The sequence below is a fragment of the Aspergillus vadensis genome (genome assembly GCF_003184925.1).
Source record: "Aspergillus vadensis CBS 113365 unplaced genomic scaffold BO88scaffold_2, whole genome shotgun sequence".
Classification (NCBI taxonomy): domain Eukaryota; kingdom Fungi; phylum Ascomycota; class Eurotiomycetes; order Eurotiales; family Aspergillaceae; genus Aspergillus; species Aspergillus vadensis.
Genome location: NW_020292040.1, coordinates 1,896,503 through 1,918,258, shown reverse-complemented (window position 1 = coordinate 1,918,258; position 21,756 = coordinate 1,896,503). Strand labels below are relative to the sequence as shown.

The 21,756-nt window shown below is 50.3% G+C and overlaps 9 protein-coding genes across 9 annotated transcripts; 6 read left to right on the top strand and 3 right to left on the bottom strand.

Moving 5' to 3' along the window:
- Positions 1-16: 16 nt before the first annotated feature.
- BO88DRAFT_401413 (zinc metalloprotease) lies at positions 17-1,984 on the top strand. The gene is made up of 5 exons (XM_025705832.1): positions 17-107; positions 213-395; positions 460-1,206; positions 1,289-1,481; positions 1,546-1,984. The coding sequence occupies exons 1-5, from the start codon at positions 93-95 to the stop codon at positions 1,776-1,778; spliced, it is 1,371 nt and encodes a 456-aa protein (XP_025567638.1). The 5' UTR covers positions 17-92; the 3' UTR covers positions 1,779-1,984.
- BO88DRAFT_401412 (uncharacterized protein) lies at positions 1,865-2,826 on the bottom strand. Its single transcript, XM_025705831.1, has one exon. The coding sequence runs from the start codon at positions 2,622-2,624 to the stop codon at positions 2,109-2,111; it is 516 nt and encodes a 171-aa protein (XP_025567637.1). The 5' UTR covers positions 2,625-2,826; the 3' UTR covers positions 1,865-2,108.
- A 129-nt stretch (positions 2,827-2,955) lies between these two features.
- BO88DRAFT_401411 (mitochondrial 54S ribosomal protein bL34m) lies at positions 2,956-3,979 on the top strand. Its single transcript, XM_025705830.1, has 2 exons — positions 2,956-3,091; positions 3,261-3,979. Exons 1-2 carry the CDS (start codon positions 3,027-3,029, stop codon positions 3,619-3,621), a joined length of 426 nt encoding a protein of 141 aa, XP_025567636.1. The 5' UTR covers positions 2,956-3,026; the 3' UTR covers positions 3,622-3,979.
- Positions 3,980-4,555: 576 nt separating this feature from the next.
- On the bottom strand, positions 4,556-7,836 carry BO88DRAFT_330102 (putative zinc metalloprotease; the record flags this gene model as incomplete). The annotated part of the gene is made up of 3 exons (XM_025702620.1): positions 4,556-4,762; positions 4,821-6,892; positions 6,945-7,836. 3 exons carry the CDS (start codon positions 7,834-7,836, stop codon positions 4,556-4,558), a joined length of 3,171 nt encoding a protein of 1,056 aa, XP_025567635.1.
- Positions 7,837-8,724: 888 nt separating this feature from the next.
- Positions 8,725-11,611, top strand: BO88DRAFT_380631 (uncharacterized protein). The gene is made up of 4 exons (XM_025704538.1): positions 8,725-9,030; positions 9,108-9,603; positions 9,662-10,685; positions 10,734-11,611. The coding sequence occupies exons 1-4, from the start codon at positions 8,869-8,871 to the stop codon at positions 11,551-11,553; spliced, it is 2,502 nt and encodes an 833-aa protein (XP_025567634.1). The 5' UTR covers positions 8,725-8,868; the 3' UTR covers positions 11,554-11,611.
- A 185-nt stretch (positions 11,612-11,796) lies between these two features.
- Positions 11,797-13,500, top strand: BO88DRAFT_357710 (WD repeat WDR12/YTM1 family ribosome biogenesis protein; the record flags this gene model as incomplete). The annotated part of the gene is made up of 2 exons (XM_025703772.1): positions 11,797-11,932; positions 12,014-13,500. The coding sequence occupies 2 exons, from the start codon at positions 11,797-11,799 to the stop codon at positions 13,348-13,350; spliced, it is 1,473 nt and encodes a 490-aa protein (XP_025567633.1). The 3' UTR covers positions 13,351-13,500.
- On the bottom strand, positions 13,242-14,302 carry BO88DRAFT_401407 (mitochondrial 37S ribosomal protein uS13m). The gene is made up of 3 exons (XM_025705829.1): positions 14,272-14,302; positions 14,165-14,209; positions 13,242-14,109 (listed from the first exon to the last, which is right to left on the bottom strand). The coding sequence occupies exons 1-3, from the start codon at positions 14,272-14,274 to the stop codon at positions 13,732-13,734; spliced, it is 426 nt and encodes a 141-aa protein (XP_025567632.1). The 5' UTR covers positions 14,275-14,302; the 3' UTR covers positions 13,242-13,731.
- Positions 14,303-14,601: 299 nt separating this feature from the next.
- On the top strand, positions 14,602-16,393 carry BO88DRAFT_440963 (peptidylprolyl isomerase). Its single transcript, XM_025709840.1, has 7 exons — positions 14,602-14,779; positions 14,863-14,940; positions 15,011-15,023; positions 15,082-15,189; positions 15,259-15,403; positions 15,460-15,623; positions 15,711-16,393. The coding sequence occupies exons 1-7, from the start codon at positions 14,672-14,674 to the stop codon at positions 15,908-15,910; spliced, it is 816 nt and encodes a 271-aa protein (XP_025567631.1). The 5' UTR covers positions 14,602-14,671; the 3' UTR covers positions 15,911-16,393.
- Positions 16,394-18,282: 1,889 nt separating this feature from the next.
- Positions 18,283-20,388, top strand: BO88DRAFT_449702 (DEAD/DEAH box helicase; the record flags this gene model as incomplete). Its single annotated transcript, XM_025710517.1, has 2 exons — positions 18,283-18,482; positions 18,555-20,388. The coding sequence occupies 2 exons, from the start codon at positions 18,283-18,285 to the stop codon at positions 20,386-20,388; spliced, it is 2,034 nt and encodes a 677-aa protein (XP_025567630.1).
- Between the last annotated feature and the right edge of the window lie 1,368 nt (positions 20,389-21,756).

Sequence of the window (21,756 nt, the reverse complement as noted above, 5' to 3'; positions counted from 1 at the left end):
TCTTACTCCCCCATTCATTGCTTTGTCCGCAACCAAAAGGCCACATCACAGCAGGCTCAATTTCAGGCTGCTGTTGTGCTGCGGGTGTCGCAATGTATATCCTCGAGGTAAAGTTCCCGTACAGACCTCTTCCTCACCATACCAGAAGTTCATCTGGTCTCCCCTTCTAAGCTTGAAGCTCCAGCTAACTCGGGTCATCGTGGCCGTTACAGCAACTGGCGCGTTTCCTCGACCGCCCATTCATCCCCTGGAAGAATGTCCTCGTCGGATTTTCTCTAGGCCAATTTCTTTTGGAGGGCTTTCTGTCTCTCCGTCAGTACAAAGTGCTGCAACGGACCAAGCCCCCGCAAGTATTGGCGGGCGAGGTTTCCCAGAAGGTTTTCGATCAGAGTCAGGTAAGCATCTCTACAAGAACTCAGCAACCACATCATACTGATCAGATGTTTCCGGGCTCATTAGTCCTACGGTCGCGCCAAAGCCAAGTTCGGTCTTGTTGCAGGTCTTTACGGTCAAATTCAAAATCTTGCTTTCATCTATGGCGACATTCTCCCCAAGCTTTGGGGAGTCAGCGGTCTCCTGTTGGCACAATACTTTCCTTCTCGGTTCCAAGGTGAAATATCGCAGACGCTGCTATTTGTCTTCGGATTCAATCTGATCAGCACGGTTCTTTCTCTTCCCATCTCGTACTACAATACTTTCGTCCTCGAGGAGAAGTTTGGTTTCAACAAGCAGACTTTCAGTCTCTGGGTTACGGACTTGCTCAAGGGACAGATGCTTGGTATCGTACTTGGAACACCCATTATTAGCGCAGTTCTCAAGATTATTCAGAAGACCGGCAACTCCTTCTTCTACTACCTGTGGCTCTTTGGCGTCTTCCTCCAGATCTTCGCTATCACCATCTACCCTATTGTCATCCTGCCCTTGTTCAACAAATTGTCGCCCCTTGAGCCTGGTGCCATCAAGACCGGTGTCGAAAACCTCGCTAAGAAGCTTAAGTTCCCTCTTCAAGAGCTGCATGTCATTGACGGCAGCAAGCGGAGCGCACACAGCAACGCCTACTTCTATGGTCTCCCTTGGAAGAAGCACATTGTCATCTACGATACTTTGATTGAGAAGAGTGAGCCTGAGGAGGTTGTTGCAGTCCTGAGCCATGAACTGGGTCATTGGAGTCTCAGCCACACCACAAAGCTTTTCGGTATTGCTCAGGTATGTTCCTGGGTCACAAAGCAGACCAACCACTTCCTTATGAGTGGTCGAAATAGTATAACGACAGGCTGACTTGTACTAGTTCCATATGTTTTACATTTTCGCGCTCTTCTCTGCATTCGTGAGCAACAAGTCTTTGTATCAGTCGTTCGGCTTCTATAGCCAACAGCCCATCATGATCGGATTCCTCTTGTTCTCGGATGCTCTCGCACCGATGGATGCTGTTGTCAAGCTTCTGATGAACATCCTCAGTCGCAAGTTCGAATTCGAAGCTGGTAAGCTTTCAAGACCCTTAACTCAAAACCGTGATTATGATACAATACTAATCAAACCATCAAGATGCCTTTGCTGTCGGTCTCGGTTATTCTGAGCAGCTGGCACAATCCCTTCTTAAGCTACAGATCCAGAACTTGAGCACCATGGACGCTGACTGGATGTACGCAAGCTACCACTACTCTCACCCTATTCTTTCCGAGAGACTCAAGGCGCTCGGTTGGAAGGGTGGAAAGGTTACCGCCCTCAAGGAGGAGGATAGTGAGACGCCAGTTAAGGCGGCTGACCGCGAGCTGTGAAAAGTTGACATTCTAGTGTCTCCTTTCTTTTTCTGGTATGGTGTTACAGGGCCGCTTGAGAGGAAAGGCCCGCCGGATATGGGCTTCTGAAGGCATAATCAATTGTTAATGGATTTTTGAGTTCTTATCACCGGTTATAATAAACCAATCGTAATTGTCTTCCAATGAATTAGTTTCGCCTTGAATGCGCCAATGCAATATGCACAAGTCTAATATATCTTGGGAATCCAAGACAAACAGCAGAAAAACAAATCCCGTAGCAAAGCTGATGCAACCCATAGCAAAACCTGCGCGCAAAACAGTAACTTTTCTTTCGCTTTTATTTCCTACTCAAGCGTCCGACTTGGCCTTTGCCCTCTTCTCTGCAAGTCTGCGCTCCTTCTTCTTCCGCTTCCTTTCCTCTTTATCGAGACCCGCAGCGGTCTCGGCGTTCTGCTCTGTCTCAACAGCATCCATATCCATCCGGACATCGTCATCATCATCGGCAGCAACAACCTCCTCTTGAAGCTTCTTCGGGTCCTCCCACCCCTCATTTCCGGCCTCTGTCTGCTGCGCGTTGCCCTCCTCTCCAGCGCTGAGCTTCGCAAGAGCCAGGTCCCTGCCTAGAACCTCGCCAGCAAGACCAGCCTGAACGCGCTTCAGGTTGTGCAAAATGAGGTTGGGTGCGGCAGCCGTGGTGCGCGAGGTCGGGCCATGTTCGCTGATACCGGCATTAGGTTGAAGGGCGGGGTCTGTGGCGGCGCGATCGAGATAGGCGGCTAGGAAATCGTGCGCGGCAGCCTGGGAGATAGGCTTGGAAGAGAGGATGGTTGTAGGGGGTAGCGGAGAGGGACCCTGGGTGGCCATTGTGGTATGTAGTGAGATTGTTTCTCGACTTGTCGCAGAAGTGTTCAAGTATATGTAAAGGTTGTTATCGGAGTAGTGACTTCCCAAATGTCGGGAAGAGTTATTCGTTGAGTAATGATAGAATATGTCCGCACTCAGTTGCGTCAAAGTAGGTAGATCCGGTTTATTTCGTTATTGCCTGTTTATTGCACCAATTGAGCAGATATGGAGAACTGTAGATGCGCTCTTGCATCGTCCGGCGGAGAGAAAAAGTCGGAGGTGGTCCGTGCACTGCGGCGCCGGAGTTCAATTTTCAGTCCGCCGTCACGGACAACATCTCGCATCCCTCCATCGCCGTCCCCAGGTTTCCGCGCCAGCGAGGTCCAATAACGTCTCACCCTCGTCTTCAACCTTCTCATCAATATGCTTTGCCTTCGGTGTACGGCTCTGCCGACCGCTTTCAGGTCCTTTGCGGCCCCAGCAACCAGGTACGTCCGTCCGAGTCTGGCACCCTGGATCCAATGAGACCACGCATCTGGGCTCTGTATATGGTCCGATTCCTCAATCGGGACAAGCAAATCGCCAGGGGAAGCTCTGGCACTTTAGACACTCAACGGTATTGATGAACGAAATGTCTGACTTGAATCGATCCACTAGACTCACCTCCGCACCGCTCACATCCACCGCAACCTCTCTATCAACACCGTTCCGTGCCCTCTCCTCCACGACCCTCTCCTCGCTCCGCCTCCCTCAACAACATCTCCCCTCCCAGAGCCTCATTACCTCTTCTTCCACCACTACTATCCGCTCTCTGCTCTCCACCAACAACTCCTTCGCAAACCAACAGACCCGCTCCTTCTCCGCTAGTGCCTCGTTGGGCGGAAAGCGCGATACTTACAACCCCTCCCGGAGGGTGCAGAAGCGCCGTCACGGATTCTTGGCTCGGTTGCGCTCGCGAGGTGGACGGAAGATTCTGTTGCGGAGAAGGGCTAGGGGGCGGAAGTCGCTGAGCTGGTAGATTGGAATGCGTTGTTTGGTGGTGATGGGTTCCTTGATTTTTGTTCAATCTCATATTGTGTGTGGGCTGTGTACTATGATGTTTATTGCTCTTTGATTTTTGCGGTATCTGGATTTACTTTACTTATGGGGAAGTTCGGTGATGCGTCTTGTGCTCTGTGACCCTCAGAGTAGGTTGACATGAGGAGATTCAGCTTGGGATATGCCGAGCGGACCTTGCTCGCGTCAGGGAGGGTATCCTTCGCGTTACTGGGATGGGGGTGGTATGATTCTAGGGGTTCTATCTAGCTACCATCAATAGGACGTTGTCCTATGTGTACCATATACATATTTATACATAGATATCTCATTGTCACGTGGTTTGGTTTATTTACTTGGAGTGTGGTGGACAGGGTGTAGGTCAAACAACCAAGTTTACTTAGCTATATTCCTCTCACAAAGATCGGGAGATAGAAGCCGTCTGGTACATAATGCTTGAAGCAGTGAAGAACTGGTCATGTCACCTATGAGACTTGGTAAGTTCCAAGTACCAGTAAAACTTTAGTAGTGGAACTGAACGCAAAAGCATCTGCCAGCACTGTCTACTACAACAGGCAAGGAGAATGGAGAGGAACGAAAGCATCTTCGTGAAGTACTGGCAAAGTATACCTGCCAAGGTCTGGTAGGTGTCAATAAACTACAGCATTCGGTTTAGGTCCAAGTCTCTGGTCACTGACCGGCACTTAGGTTGAACAATATATCATTAACTCCAAAAATCATTTGCGTGTCTGCTCAGCTGGAAAACATTTCTAACAATACAGATCACACGGGTCGGCATATTCGTCCCAGACTTTCAGTGTCCCCCAACAGAGGTGGCTGATCTTTCGATCTAGGTGCTATCTGGGAATTGGCTCAAATATATCCTGTCATGTCTAGTGGTCGTCGTGTGGATTGCATCACTCATCATCTTCGTCATCCTCCATGTCTTCATCGCTGTCGTCTTCATCTTCAGATCCGGTTTCGTACTCATCATCATCATCTTCATCATCGTCAGACTCCTCGTCCTCGTCATCGCCGACCTTTAGTCCATAGTCATCTTCAAACTCTTTCAGTGGCTGCACCGCGGGCGTGAATCCCGATGCCTGGAGACCTTCCTTGATAGTCTAAGCCGACAGTTAGTATATGACACACGAGTAAATGATAATTTCGGGAAAGACAAACCTCCTCGAGGACCGTAGCGCAGGTAACCACGATATTCGCCGTGGATGGGTTGAACAAAGGCAGAATGATGCTCTTCAGAGCGCCCTTCACGTCATCAACGCTAGTAGCCCGCACCTGCTTGAGCACCCGCTCTTTGTAGTCGCTTGGTAGGCGCCGGATCACCTGTCGAATGAAACTGCCTGAGGCCGCGGCACCAATGGTCGACTGTTCATTTGCAAAGCTAACCACAATGCTGCTGATGGAGCCCTCCAGCATCAAAGGATCGAACGGCATCGCACCAGAGAGATGATCCTCAACAATCTGCTTGCTTGAGTCGAAGGCCTTATGGGCGTTGGGAGAGCGATAAACGTCAAAGTTGACGAATCCGGTGTCGATGTTGTAGGCGAAGTTCGTGCCATATGCCAAACCCTTGCCTCGAACCGCAACCCAAAGGGGTCCCTCGACCGCATTCATGTATGCGATTGCAACCATCAAGGCAGGAAGTCTTGGATCATCATACGAATCCAGACCCCGCGCAGTTGCATAAGCGAACGATGAATCAATCGTCGGCATAGGGACCACATACGACTTGCCGCCCAACTTCTGACCAGCCTCACTGAGCAACGGTCTTCTGGCCGTGATAGGCTGCAGAGGGGCACCTGCACCCAAACGCTCAGCAAATGGTTTCCATGCTGACACAGGGTTTTGAAGTTTCTCCAGGTCAGCGATGACCAAGACTCGCATGTTCTCGAAACGGAAAAGCGCGTCTCTGATCTCTTCCATCCGCGCAACGACAGACTTCGGCTCTTCTGCCAGTTGCTTCTTGATCCGTTTCAAGTAACGCGCCTTCACCAAGGTGCTCCGAGCCCGAACAATAGACTCTGCCGCGTAGTGGACCATCACATGAACAGCCGCGAGCATGTCATCGCCACTACGCTTGGAATCGGGCACATCGGAAAGAAGTCGGCTGGTAATCGCCCGGAGTCGCTCGACATCGAAGATCGAGTTCCATGAAAGCTCCTGGATCCATGCAATCGCCGTATGATACTTCTCAAGCTCCACCTGGAATGAGATCCGCAGCATCTCCGAGTTTCCTAGGCTTCTGGCTCCTTCCATGGAGTAGCCAACTGTGTCCCTTTCCAATTCCACAACCACCTGCTCAAAGTTGATGGTTTCCCCGTTCCGGTTGACAGGCAGGTTGAAAAACGCCTCGGTATACACAGACAGCAACGGGCGAAGCTGCACAGGTACGGCCTGCGCCGAGATGAGGAGGGAGAGCTGCACGAAGCTACTGGGGATATGCTCAAAATGGATGAACAAGGGCAGATCGGATCCATCAGCATCCACCAGTTTTTGCGCCTTGTGGGACGGGCGTCCGGCATCCAGGGCAGCACCGGACCTGGCTGTAGTAGTGTCCACGAAATGGATAGACTCTATCCCGGGAATCTGGAACCTCTCCAGCATCTCCTTGGGGATCTCCTTGTCATTTTCAGCTTTAGCTTTCTCCAGCTTGTCGGCCAGCTTCTTCAGCCCTTCCTCACCCAGGCGCTTCTTTTGCTCTGCGACTCTAGCCTCTTCTTCCTTCTTCAGTGTGTCAGACATCTTGACGGACGGGACACCCAGGATAGTGACATGGTTGGCATCAGAAATCCACGTCTTGATGAAAGTGCGCCATTGTGCTTCACTCCACTTCTCCAACACGTCATATTCTTGCAAGGTCGCAACATCAAGCATAGTCGATCCGTCCCTCTTTCCGAAAAGGAAATCCGAGATCACGTACTCCGCAAAGGAAGAAGCGGAGCTTTCAGTAGAGAACTTCCAGGTCCGCCTTTGCCGGTCAATGCACTCCTTGATATACCTCATATCCAATTCCTTCTCCATAGCATCCTTGAGCACTTCGAAAAAGCGTTGCTCTACCTTCGCCAGTTTCTCTGTCTCCACACTGGTTAAAGTGAAGCGGATCTCAATACTGGGGTGATCTTCGGTAGCATAATAAACAGCACTGGCGAGCTGCTCCTTCTCAACCAAGATATTGTCCAAAAGGGAAGCAGATGAACCGGCCAAATACAACAATGCAACATTAACAGCCCCGGCTATTACAGTGTAAGTATCACTTCAAAATGATGGAAATCGCGAAACACTCACTTTGAACAGGATCGGTACAGTCCGGACCGAGGAATCTAATCTCTATCTCTCCAAACGATTCATCTTCTTCCGGGAATTCCACAGTCTGGACAATGGACTTCTCCAATGGCGGCGCCTGCTTGGAATCTACCCACGGTCTCTTGAAAGGTGAATCAGGACTGGGGATGACATCTAGAATAGTATCTTCAAATCTGTCCAAGGTCTCCAGCATGTTTTGGTGATCTACTTCGCCTGTGATAATCAGGCATAAGTTCTTGGGCTGGTACATCTCACGATGGAACGCTCGGATACGATCCGCGGTAAGTACACGGAGCTGCTCCATCATACCGCCCGTCTCGTAGCGGAAGCCTACACCATGCGGGTAAGTCAATCGACGAGCGGTTAGATCGATTAACTCTGCAGAATTATTCTGCACACCCTGCATCTCCGAGTAGACGACTCCGGCGTCGTCACCGGAGCCATCAATATGATGCACTTCGGTATAGCACCCTTCATCTGTCAGTGTTGGAGCTATAACATGCTCTAGGTACACGGGTAAGATTTGAGCAAATCCTTCCCAGCCTGCTGTGTCCAAGGTGTAGGCGGTGTGATCTGTGGCCGTCCAGGCATTAGTGCTCGAATAAACACGTGTTGCCAGCTTGTCAAGGAAGCCCTTATATCTATAGTTGCGAGAGCCCATGAAGCACAAGTGCTCCAATGTATGAGGAGCACCCGAGTCATCGAGAATCTCAGTAGCTAGAACAAAATAACCTGTGACTTTGGGTCCTTTTTGGTCAATGACCACTACCCTCATGCCTGTTCTCTCCGATTCATACTGAGCAAACTCGCTAGGCGAGTACTCCGGCTTAAACTTCTGGAGTAGCTTGAAATGGCTGTTTTGGGTAGATGACATGTTGCTCAATGGTCTCTGGAAATGTGATTTATAACCAAATCCTGCGATCACACCCCGTAGCGATAATCTGAAAGACTGTTAGTATTCCATAGACCAGAAACGCAGATGTCTGAGAAGCAAATATAACAGTTTTATTCATTTCGAAGAAGCTAGCAATGCTTGAGGTTCGGGATGCGGGGAACTGAAACGGGAAAAGCACCCATTCCATGTCTGAAATACCAATAGCAAGAATAAGGGAACTGCAAATTGTAATAATACGACATCACGGAGACCATGAAGCATGCTGTATGACTGCGCAAAACTGTGGCAGCCAATGTAAGGCTGCCGGTTGAGGGATTGGATGTTCCAATACAGACAACGACGGAGGGGCAGTCTCTTTTCTTGCTTTTTTTTTTTATTCAATGGAGTTCAGGGCTGGCACTAGCATGGACTCACATGGATCGAGAAGCGTTTGCCCGAGTCAGGCTTCTCAATAGTAACTGAGACAACACGATGGGCTCTGCTTGACGCCGGTTATGATTGTTTCAGGAATTTTAAGGTCACACAGCTGGCCGCTGAACGAAGGTTACCCTCCAACTGTAACGGTTCAGAGTGGAGTAGTTCAGGTTCCGGTCCGATAGAGCTCACCACACCAACAGACACTTCACGAAAAGACAACCCGGATCTAGGTTTGAAGAAATCTTCATCGAACAAAAAACGAAGAATATACCTGCAGATAAGACACCCAAAAAAAAAGAAAGAATAAATTTTAAAAATGGTCTCAGTTTGGCCGTGGGGAAGAGCGAGACCGTTTGTGGACTTGCCTATCGCAGCCAAGGCGGTGAGCTGTGAAGTCACATGGCGGTGTTGACAGCTCGCCTTCCCTTTCGGTTGCGATTTGCTTCATTGGATACCTTGGTAATCTTTGGGGATCGATACCTGGCAGATCGCCTTTACAAGGGAAGCGGAGCTTAGTGTGGCTCCTCTGTTGGCCTGCCTTACGTCTTTGATCCGCCGCTTACCAAGAATCAAAGGCTCTTGTTTACTGACAAGATGTCCGCTAAGGTATCGGAGCAGGACATAGGCCAGTCGGTGCTGGATTTCGTGACCGATGGTACTTATCCAGGGTCGGAGCAGGTTGTCGCCTCTGACTTTTCTGGCTCTATCTTGGCCAAGGAATTGGAGCTGATATCGAAGGCTAGAGAGCAAGTTGAAGTAAGTAGTATTTAATGCGGAGCCCCGCACAAGTAGCAGCCCAGATGGCAGTATAACTAAATGAGAAATCCCAATAGGCCGAGATCAACTTCCTCAGTCGTGAAAACAACTTCGATGCCGACGGATGGATTTCACAAGCCAAGCAGCTTCATGCAGACATTGAACGATCGAGAGTCACTGCGAGGGAAATCGTCGAGCAACATGAAAAAACGCAACCTTTGCAATTGAAAGTGGAAGATGCTTCTGCGAAAGTTGGCCTCATTGAGACCGAAATCGCGTTCAATCAGGCGGTAACCAGTGCGCTGACAGAAGTACAAAAGCTCTGCAAACAACTAGACGGCGGACGAGCAGCTCTCGGAGAGGGCCGCACCATGGCTGCCATTGACATATTGGAATCCACTGAACACGCCGTCAAGCGAAGCAGTCATTTCACAAACACAAACGTTCTACATATACTGCTAGAGAATGCCGCCGGGCTGCGGAAAGATATCATGGACGCTGTCCGTAACCGCTGGAACGAACAGCTACATATCGATAAGACGGAGGGAAAGCTGACCATTTCCAAGCACAGCGGTATGATTCTTCTGTTGGATAGTGCCAGGCCATTCAAGCTCACTAACACATTCCATAGATGATGCATTGCACGAGACTATCGTGGCCTTGACCAGGCTTGAGATGTTCCCCTCAGCAAGGGATAGGTTCCAAAAGGAATTAATATCGAAGATAATTGATCCGATCTTGCTGCCTGGAGCCACTGGGCGTAGCCATGAGTGCCATGTTTCAGGGTCTACGATATACCTTGACCCGCAGCCATCAACGGCGTCAATACCAGAGCTGCTTGAACGCCTGGTCAAGGTATTGGGCTTCTTGAAGCAATATGTTCCCCCTCCTATTGTGGAATCATTCTCGGAAATGTTCATTCCCTCGCTGTCTTCCAAGATAATTGAATTGTGGCTATCACCTGCTATTCCTACCGATCTTGAAGGATTGGGACAGTTTGAGCAGATTCTCGATCATGTCCTCAAATTCACGAAGAACATTGAGGGTTATGAGTGGCACGGCCAAGAAGAACTCATCTCTTGGGTCAACCAGGCTCCACGACTCTGGATAGCTAGAAGGCGCGTTGATTCATTGGATCAAGTTCGGAGAATCCTCGCTGCTTCCCAAGGCACTACACAACAGGTTGAGAGAATTGAAGTCGAGAAGGTCTCTGGGAGTGATGAAGCGCTGCTGGAGAATGCTGCACCTGATGATTGGGACGCTGGTTGGGAAGAAGACAATGAGAGCGGTTCTAAGGGGAAGCAGCCCAGTAATTTCGACGATGAGGAAGACGTGAGTGCCTGGGGGCTGGATGATGATACTGAGGAACATGACCCCAAAACGAAGAATGGCACAGCCACGGTATCTGGGGACAATGATGATGATGCTGGAGATGCCTGGGGCTGGGGTGACGAGGATGAAGAACAGAACGCCGAGGTCTCAGAGCCCAAGACACCAGTTGTGCCTGTAACTGTCAATGGCAAGGGTGGGGCCAGCCATATCACTCCCAGAGAGGTTACTTTGAGGGAAAAGTACACCATCACAGACATCCCCGACTCTATTCTGGGTATCGTCAAGCAACAAGTGGTGGACTCTAATGCCATGTCCCAGCCTGCGTAAGTCTTTCATGGTCAGAATTATATAGTGATTCTAATACGTTGCAGGCATGCCCACTCACGTGTGGTTTCCTCCGGAACAGGACTTCTCGCACTCCCAACTCTGATATTGGCCATGTTCAAAGCCACAGCTTCGACGTTCTACGGTCTCAAATTGAGTGCTGGGCAGATGTATTTATATAACGACAGCCTGTATCTCGCCGGTCAAGTTCGTGATCTCGCAGAGGAGTACCAGCTCGCCAGGCTTCATGCAGATATTGAAGCTCTTGAAAAATATGGAAAACTGGCTTACAGCAAAGAGATGCAGACCCAACGCACAATTGTCACAGACCTTCTAGACGGTGCACAGGGCTTCAGCCAATGCTCAGAGCAACCGTTCCTAGGCGAATGCGAAAATGCAATCAGCGCAACAGTGGACAGAATTCGCGACGTTTTCAAAGAATGGCAGCCAATCCTGTCGCAGTCTGCACTTCTTCAATCGATCGGCTCATTGGTTTCAACTGTCATCAGCAAGATGATAATCGAAATTGAGGATTTGGGTGACATTTCAGAGCCCCAGTCACAGCGACTTGTGTCATTTTGCAACCAAGTGACTGGGCTGGAAGATCTATTCATCCCTGAGGGCCCAGATAACACCGAGCGTTCGCCTATGACAGCCGTCTACGTGCAAAACTGGTTGAAGTTCCAGTATCTTATCAATATATTGGAAAGCTCTCTTGCTGACATCAAATTCCTTTGGCTCGAAGGCGAATTGCGTCTAGAATTTTCTCCAGACGAGGTCGTGGATCTGATCGAAGCTCTTTTTGCCGAATCCGACTACCGGCGTAAGGCTATCGCGGACATCAGAAGGGCATCACGAGGTCAATAGTAGTTAGCTTTACTTGCATGTATATAAACTTAACAAAATAACATATTGTTGTCTTTGGCGTAAATTCTTGCTCTTCTACTTATCAAGTACGTAATGTTACGGCGGGGAATCTCCGCGCTTTGCACAAGTGGCCGCATCGGTTGCCGTATTTTTTTCCTTCACTCGGTGGAGTTTTCTCAACTGCACTTTGAAGTGCTCTAGATCGCGCCCTTCATAGCCCCCATATTTCCCTTCAGTGCCATTATGAACGGCGTTCAGGATTCGACGTCTGCTGCGGCCTCGTCCCAGTCTGCGCAGAGGCAGGTGCGTGTGCAGCTAGTTAGCAAGCAAGAAGACATTGCGCTGCCTGAGAGCACCGGCCCCATTCTGGTTCCCACAGGTATGAATGCATTTTGGCAGATCGCTGCTAGTCTGCCTTATATACACATACGTGCTCACTAACTTCTTTATTTGTTTGTAGGATTGCGGAGATATGCGCTTTCTACGCTGGTGAACAATCTTTTGGGAAACGACAAGCCGGTGCCATTTGAGTTTTTGATCAATGGCGCATTCCTTCGGACTTCGATCGATGAATACTTGACGGCCAATGGCATATCTGCGGAAACTACTCTGGAAATTGAGTATATCAGAGCGTTGATTCCTCCGCTCCATATTGCTTCGTTCGAGCATGATGACTGGGTTGGCTCGGTGGATGTCCTCTCTGCGACCTCGCCAGCTACCTCTTGGGCTTCTGCGGTCATTTCTCCGGGGCAGGAGAGGATTCTATCGGGCAGTTACGACGGGTTGCTTCGTGTGTGGAATATGTCGTCTCAAATTGTCGCAACCTCACCGTCCCCGGCTGATGGGGGACACGGCGCGTCTATCAAGGCCGCCAAGTTCGTCTCGCCGAATTCGATCGTGTCGGCTGGCCTTGATCGCACCGTTCGACTCTGGAAATACAACGAAAGCGATGATGGATTCTCAGGAAAGATCACCCCGCAGATTGAGCTCTACGGACACAAATCTGGTATCAACTCGTTGGCTGTGCATGCCCCCTCGAACCGTATTCTCTCCGCTTCGGCAGACCACAACATTGGCTTTTGGTCGACAAAGAAGTCAGATGCCCCAGCTGCTCCCGAGAACCTAGTTCCGTCTGCTGCGTCACAGAGCTCCAAGCGCAGAAAGGTGAGCTCGTCCGTCAGCACCCCGCAGCGCGGCCCGCTTGCGCTATTGTCTTCCCACACCGCGCCAGTCTCAGCTGCCATTTTTGACACGAACGACTCGACTGTCGGTTACTCTACTTCATGGGATCACTCTCTGCGTACATGGGATCTGGTCACGGCCGCTTTAGTAGACACCAGATCGACATCCCATTCGTTGCTATCTCTCGAGCATCTCCCCGAGCACCACCTTCTTGCGACAGGTACTTCTGCTCGCCACATCACTCTCATCGACCCTCGTACGTCAGCGACAACAATCTCCGCCATGACCCTCAGAGGCCACACCAATGCCGTGGTTTCTCTTTCCCGCGATCCCCACAGCAGCTACGGTCTCATCAGTGGCAGTCACGACGGTACCTGCCGAATCTGGGATATCCGTGCTACAAAGACGGATAAGGACGGTGTTGTTGGCGAGAGCGTGTATTCGATTACTCGGAGAAGCTTGGAAGAGCAAGGTAAAGCGGATGCTAAGCGAGTAGGTGGAGAGGGAGTCAAGGTCTTCAGTGTGTGCTGGGACCGTTCGGTTGGCATTGTTAGCGCCGGTGAAGATAAGAGGATTCAGATCAACCGGGGTGAGGGCGTATTGTCTTCCGCATAAGAGGAGTTGCACATATGGTTCTGGCGTTATACTTATAGGATGAAAAGTTTGGTTCTGACTCTTTGTATTAAACGAGCCGCTGTACGAGCTGATGTTTCTACTTGCAATATATCACATAATTGCTCTAAGAGGCAGCATGGAATCACTACTATGATCTCCTTAGAGTCTCAATGTTTCATTGTCTAAATAAAATACATCTCCAGGGTGGAGAAGGTCAAGCCAGAACACTAATTTACAAAAGCAAGTTTATAACGCCATTCCATGCCCCAACTGAAACGAAGCCGCAAGACCACTGGGGTCAATAAATGAATCATCATGTTAACCTCACAGTCTTCTCTCCATGCGGTTGAGCTTGACAGCAGATTTGATCTAGAAATCATGTTAGTAGAATTCTTGCTTTGTGTAGTACCCCACGACCACATCCACAAGCGAAGTGCTCCAACACTCCCTGGTATCATAGTCGGAGATATTTGAAATTGGGTGTAAACCAACCTGGCTCCTCGTCCGCTGTCCCCGAACGGGCAAACCGAGCGCATGGCGCCGACCACGGTAGGTTCCCGTCTCCTTCAGACGCTTGATGTTATCGAGGTACTGTCTGCGGAGGTCGTTCTCAATCTTCATATCGGACAAGGCGGCCGTGATATCGAGGACCTGCTTGTTCGCCAAGTCGCCAACCTTGCATGTTGGGTGGATGTGGAAGCGGGCAAGGAGACGGGTTGAGGTCAAGTTACCGATGCCGAAGAAGGACTCCAGCGATTTCTGAATTCAGTCAGACCAGGCGTTGAAGGAAAGATGGAAGTTCGGAGTTGCTTGCCTTGACGAGGTTTCGCTCGGGGAAGTTCACGCCCAAAATGAAAACCTGATTGCTTATTAGCCACATATTTGAGGGTATCCCTATACTGAAATATTATTAATACTTACCATCTTGACGGATTGGCTTGTTCAGTTCTCCAGGAGATGCGAAATGGCTCCGAATGCCTATGCGCTGCGCTATTCTTCTATCAACCTCCGCAGTTTGGCTCAGTTCAGCGCGGAAGAAATCGACCAGTAACAATGTTTCTCCGAAATATTCTTGGTAATTTTAAGTTACGCATACAGCAAATACACCCTCAATGTTCCACTATTGTGGTGCGGTAAATGAAAATATCATGTAATAACTGCAAATATACAGAGTACGCTAATCCTCATCTGGTTGTGGTGCTCTTGGCACCTCCGCAGTAATGCAAGCTGGCCTCCATTCGCCGAATGATTGCTCCTTGAGTCTCCTGTGTTCTCAAGCAATTGTTAGATTTCTCCTACATTGGAGACATCCTGAGCAATCATGAACTTCAAGAACATTTTTCTGTCTTTCTTCTTCGTTCTGGCGGTTGGACTTGCTCTTGTCCACGCCGAAGAGGCTCAGCCCCGGGGTCCCAAGATCACCAGTAAGGTATGTATAGATGTGATCTTCGGCGCTTACAACCATTGTGAATTGCTTTCCAAGTATGACATACTAACTGCAATTACATACAGGTGTTTTTTGATATTGAGCACGGAGACAAGCCTCTGGGCAGAGTTGTGCTTGGCTTGTATGGCAAGACTGTTCCTAAGGTACGTGATCGTCGTCATGCTATTGTCACTCGAAGCTCCTAGACTGATAATATTACTTTTGCTTTTTTAGACCGCTGAGAACTTCCGGTATGATTTCACGAGGTCAATGAAGCTTCTACGCCATTCTAACATTGCTCGTATTCAGTGCTCTCGCTACTGGTGAAAAGGGATTTGGCTATGAAGGATCCACCTTCCACCGTGTCATTAAGGACTTCATGATCCAGGGTGGTGACTTCACTCGTGGCGATGGTCAGTACTACAAGATCTTCGTTATATGTGTACAATGCCCCTGCCATATGCTGACTCTTTTATGAAAAGGTACCGGTGGAAAATCTATCTACGGTGAGAAGTTCGCCGATGAGAACTTCAAGCTGAGGCACACGCGCAAGGGTCTGCTGAGCATGGCCAACGCCGGCAAGGACACCAACGGCTCCCAGTTCTTCATCACCACCGTTCCTACACCGTAAGTCCGTGCCAATCCTGTATAGCGATGACAGCCAGCTTACGATTCTGGGATAGTTGGCTTGATGGCCGCCACGTTGTCTTCGGTGAAGTGCTCGAGGGCTACGAGATTGTCGCTCAGATCGAGAACGTGCCCAAGGGCCGTTCTGACAGACCTGTGGAGACTGTCAAGATCGTCAAGAGCGGAGAGCTGGAGTCTGATGACAAGGCTGAAGAAAAAGGTAGCAGCCACGAGGAGCTGTAGACCTGTTTCCTGAGGTCTCAGCCTGCTTCTCGATAAGACTGTGATGTGCTGATCGCTTGTAAAGAAACGAGCTCTGAAGAAGAGTCACAACCTTCAGCTATTGCTGTTGTTCCTTCTCCAACCCCTTTGCCTATGACATCTGCCAACGCTCCTTATACCTTCCCGAAATTCGCAGCGCTTGCCATTGTTGTCGGTCTCTTGGTCGTCCTGGTCCGACGCAGCTTTAAGGGAGAACAGGAGAAGGCTGAGAGGAGCATTGTTTAGAAAGATATTGTACTCATCCAAATTACATGGAAAGAATTGCTAAGTAAATATGCCCTCTGCTGCAGCCCGTACTCTACGTCTTCCTTGCAGCGTACAACTACATAGTACTGCAGGCCGTATTCGAGTGCCACATGACGAGCCGACGCATAACCCACGCCTTTAGAACAGCCGTGGCAAGCGCGCCAGGAGCAAGTGCTGTGAGATCATCTCTCAGTGGCAAGTAAGAGAAAGGCTTGGCCTCCGGTTGGGCCAACGAAGTACTTTTGTGGTAAGCTCCACAGGCAGGCAGCGGCAAGGATGCGCCCACCACCTAGTCTACCTTTGGAACAGTCCAAGTACTCCTGCCACCCCTAACCATCTAGTAGTTTGTTAGTCAGTGGTATGATAGGCACCGTCCAGTAGGAAAGTTTTTCTCGGCGATAAGATTTACTCGTTGCCTACCATGATTCACCGACCCCACGCTGATGATTTGAGTGGCAGACCATTCCTCCTGCGGAGTAAGGTTATTTCCTCTCAGGAGTAACGCTATTCCTCTGAGGTTCCTTTGCGGTCATTGGGACTTGTGGGTTTACAATGTCTAGCTTGCTTTCGGCGTGACCGTGACGAACTATGGACTTCATAGTCAGACTTCGAATATGAAATAAAAACCGTTTAACCGGGTGTAAGTAACAAACAGGTAACCTGTTATATACAGCAGTTGGGCACGGACAGCATGAACGACAACAGCACTATCATCATCCAAGGCCTCTCAACGGGGATTTAGTAATGCACAATGATGCTTAAATCACGTCAATCCTGGGGTGCGAGTGTCCACTTTTTGGCGTTGTAAGCCTAGTATGGGACGATCATACTCCGTACTGTTAAGACAAATTCTTGTATGCTGTGGTCAGGAGTTAAGGAATACAATTTCATACATTGCTACTGTCAGAAGTTCTGATTACCGAGAATCAGTCAACATACCAGGGCGCAGAAGCCGATCACATTCCACGATACAGCGACGACGTTGACACTGTAAAATAAGGAAGACGCCGGAGGCGAAGTATACATCGCCATGGCCGGGCTGCCAAGTAAGGATGCGCTTGGCTGGAGAGGGTACATCACGTGGCCGTGACAGTATCTACGGGGGGGGAGGCGAGCCTGAGGCAAACGGCAGAGTTTTTTTAGACCTCGTCAGATTGGCTCAAACCGGATCAACTGGTGAACAAGTCGCTGCTACTAGTACCCTAGATAGTATAGAATGTGGGATTTTGGCCAACAACCCTAGGATCTTGCAGCTGGCCAAAATTTCAAAATAGAAAATGTATTATGGCTTGTAGTCGAATCGACAGCGTTTCAATGCGGAAACTTCCTTGATCTTGATCAGAGTTTTACACTTTTAAATCCATGATCCGGTTGACCAAAGGGGACAAGCAGAGACTACAGGAGGAACTTCCAGCAAGTGAGTTGAGTAGTAGTAGTGACGGAGGTACAACAGGGCCAAAATAGACAGGGCCCAGCCCATCATCATCTGGCAACACAGGCAGAACCGCCAGAACCAACTACGCCGCCACTCTGTTTCGTTTAGCCTTTTTAGAATTTTTTCTGGATTTTTCCCATTCCCCCTTCCTGTTTGGTGCAATGGCCGTTTGGCCTGCGCTGGCCGGCTTGCCCTCCTGCTGCTGCTTCCCTTCGCTTCTTTTTTACACGCTGAACCTTTTTTTCTCACCCGGACCGTCCCCAATAATCCCATCGCCGGGCTGCCAATAAGCAAGCAAAACCTTCCCAGTGCGCAGGCCTGCCAACCACTGCCAGTGCATTATTCCCTTAGTTTCGTAGTCATCGTCTTTGCCTCTCCTCCCCGTTCTCCGTCCCACAAACCTTCTTCCTCTTCCCTACTTCTTTTCCTCCCATCCCCTCTAAACCTCCCCTCCTAATCCAGTCTGGTTTCAATTTTTTTTTCTCCAATATCTCCACATCATATCCTATTCTCTTCCCCTTCCCCCCTTTTTTTCTTCTCTCTTTCTACACCGTAATAGAGGATTAGATCTGGGAGATCGTCTTGTTCTTCGTTTAGTATTCCTCCCCAAGGTCTTTCTTTACCCTGTTCCTCTTTCTCGCACTGTGTTACTCTTATTGATCCCCTGTGTATTGCCACTCGATAGAGACGCGGGGACTTTCTACTTCACTTTTTCATTTTCTTTCCTTTTGTCCTGTACAGAAGAAAAGAAATTTCCAGTGTTCGCCCGCAAGGACAACATCCGCTGAAAAAAACGCTTTGTTCAATTACCAGCATAGTACGTTTTTTTTTTCTTCTTCTGTGCCGGCTCCTTCAACGACTTCCAACGCGTTTTGCTCACCTGTCTTCGGTGTCCACAGTTCGAAATACCGCAAATATGGCCGACAGCTTGAAAATGGGAAACCTTTCCCTCAACGAGTCTCAGCACGCTCCTGCCGCTGCCCCCAACACGGGTCGCGCCGCTTACATCCCTCCCCATCTTCGCGGACGCCAGATGGGTGGAAACATGGACGGTGCTGCCGCTGCCCCTCCCCCCGGTCCCGCCGCTGGCCCTGGCAACTCCTGGGGTGGTCCTAGGTATGTGATCTTGCATTACGGGCGTGTCCCATTTCGCGTTGTGTGTAGTGACTAACTGGCATGATTTTGCAGAGGCGGCCCTCGCGGTGGTCAGTGGGCCAACGCCAACGCCCCCGATTTCAGCCCTCGCGGTCCCAATGGTAACACTAGCTGGAGCCCTCACGAAGCTCGCCGGCCCTTTAATCCAAATGCTTACGGACACCCAGGTCACGGAGGCTCTTATGGAGGAAGTGGAGGTGGTTCTGCCCGAGGCTCTGGAGATGGCCAGTGGCGTGACGGCAAGCACATTCCCGGTCCTGCCAATCCCCGTCTCGAACGCGAGCTTTTCGGTCTTCCCAACGATCCCACCAAGCAGAACACCGGTATCAACTTCGCCAACTACGACGACATCCCCGTGGAGGCCTCTGGTCACGATGTCCCGGAGCCGGTCAACGCCTTCACCAACCCGCCCCTGGATGACCACCTGATCGAGAACATCAAGCTCGCCCACTACCAGACTCCCACTCCCGTCCAGAAGTACTCCATCCCCATTGTCATGAACGGCCGCGATTTGATGGCTTGCGCCCAGACTGGTTCCGGAAAGACTGGTGGTTTCCTTTTCCCTATTTTGTCTCAGGCTTATCAGAACGGTCCTTCCGCTGCTCCTGCCCAGGCTGGCGGTCAATTCGGCTACGGACGTCAACGCAAGGCGTACCCGACCTCCCTCATCCTGGCCCCCACCCGTGAGCTTGTTTCCCAGATTTTCGACGAGGCCCGCAAGTTCGCCTACCGCTCCTGGGTCCGCCCTTGCGTTGTGTATGGTGGTGCCGATATCGGTTCCCAGCTCCGCCAGATCGAGCGCGGATGTGATCTTCTGGTTGCTACCCCTGGTCGTCTTGTCGATCTTATCGAGCGTGGCCGCATCTCTCTGGTCAACATCAAGTACCTGATTCTGGATGAGGCCGATCGTATGTTGGACATGGGTTTCGAGCCCCAGATTCGCCGCATTGTGGAAGGCGAGGATATGCCCCACGTGAACGACCGCCAGACGCTGATGTTTTCGGCCACTTTCCCCCGTGACATCCAGATGCTGGCTCGCGACTTCTTGAAGGACTACGTCTTCCTGTCCGTCGGCCGTGTCGGTTCTACCTCTGAGAACATCACTCAGAAGGTTGAATATGTTGAAGACCACGACAAGCGCTCCGTCCTTTTGGATATCCTCCACACCCACGGCACTAGCGGTCTGACCCTCATCTTCGTCGAGACCAAGCGTATGGCCGATTCTCTGTCCGACTTCCTTCTTAACCAGCGTTTCCCCGCCACCGCTATTCACGGTGATCGTACCCAGCGTGAGCGTGAGCGTGCTTTGGAAATGTTCCGCTCTGGCCGTTGCCCTATCCTTGTTGCCACTGCTGTTGCTGCTCGTGGTCTCGATATCCCCAATGTCACCCACGTCATCAACTACGACTTGCCCACCGACATCGATGACTATGTTCACCGTATTGGTCGTACTGGTCGTGCTGGTAACACTGGTATCGCCACTGCTTTCTTCAACCGTGGCAACCGGGGTGTTGTCCGCGACCTGATCGATCTTCTGAAGGAGGCTCACCAGGAGGTCCCCTCGTTCCTCGAGAGCATTGCTCGTGAGGGCAGTGGCTATGGTGGTCGTGGCGGCCGTGGTGGCCGTGGTCGTGGCGCCAACGCTACCCGTGACATGCGTCGCGTGGGTGGTGGTATGGGCGGTCCTCCCTCCTTTGGCGGCAGCAGCTACGGTGCACCTGGCGGCAGCTATGGTGGTGGCGGCAGCAGCTATGGCGCCCCTCCCTCCTATGGCGGCGGTGGTGGCTATGGCGGCGGCGGCGGCGGCAGCTACGGTGGTGGCTACGGCAACCCCTCCGGCCCTACTGGACCTTCTTCCTGGTGGTAAACTAATCACTAGGGGAAGTTGTGGTCTCTGACGAGGCCGTCGGGTCTGATTGGCTTCTTTTTTCTCCATTTGCCTCTCCTTTGACGGATACGATCAGAACGAGTCCTGAGTTCTTCTTCTCTTTTCTCTCATCCCTATTTTCTCTCTCTCTCCCTCAGGGCCGGCTTTGTCATGACCGCCACGACATTATCTTAGATGCGTTCTAAGAATCTGTTTTTCTTTGCTTGTTGTTTTTTTCTATTTCGTTATTCTCCTATGTGCAGGTGTTTTTTTCTGCTGCTGAGCATTTTATCAATGTTGCCTATTTCATCGTTTTGTTTTAGACATGGGTCTCGATGTGGTCCGATCTCCTTATCTCGCTGCTCGTGGTTATACCCGTTTATAATCGAGAGCATTCGGGTCGGCATTGCATGGATATCATAGAATGCGTTGTCTTTCTCCTGCGACCGCTTCATCAGATACCCTTTTTGTTCTCAGGCGGCCATACGGAGATCCGCTTGAACGACGCGTGCCGAGCGGGGGTGCCGGCTTTTCGTGTTCAGAAAAGTGCTTTTTATGATTTTTCCCTGCTTGGTGCCAGGCAGCTGCATCGACCGTGTCTCGCGAATAGATTTCTTACAGTTTCGGTTTCTCATGGCGGGGTTTCTCTTATTCCGTTTTCTTTTTCCATCCGTGTTGTTGTTTCGTGCTTTGCTTGAGATTATGCTTTACTACTCCAAGCTGTGTTAAGCATTCGCACCGGAGTTGGAGAGACATCAAGGTCTGTGTGGCTGTGACGTCTTTCGGCGAGCATTGATCTTTTTGCACGACTTCAAGGAACGATGGGTTACAAAAATGGGAATGCGGGTGATAGAGATAGGTTTCTTCTTTGCATTGTGTATGGCGTTGGCTCGAGCTGCTGTGTCCACAAAAATATTCTCTGCACTGGGGTCCGTGGAGGCTGACATCGAATGGGATCTTCTTTTTCTGGTTCATATCTCGGATCCGTGGAGGATGGGAAGCTGCTTTGCTGGCGCTATTTGTGGGTATCATTATATCATGTCAGTAGCAGTTTGGGCTCAACGGTTAATGCCGAAGACGGCCTTGCTTACGGAGACCGCGCGTCTCAGAAATAAGGGAGCTAGCTATTCTCTGTTCAAAGTAAAAAAGTCTGATGCTCGTTTATGCGTAACTGAAATGATAATGTCCACCTGGTTGCATTATTTCCTCAGCATTTAAATTTACGTAGGCACACATCAGTCAGTACGTATAGATTATCTAAACTTTGCTTCGTGTCAGAGTAGTTTCTATTATAATGCTTTCACACCCATCTTGGAAAGGTGTTCAATCAGTCTGATCTAATGTCTGATGGTGAATTGGTGAATGGTG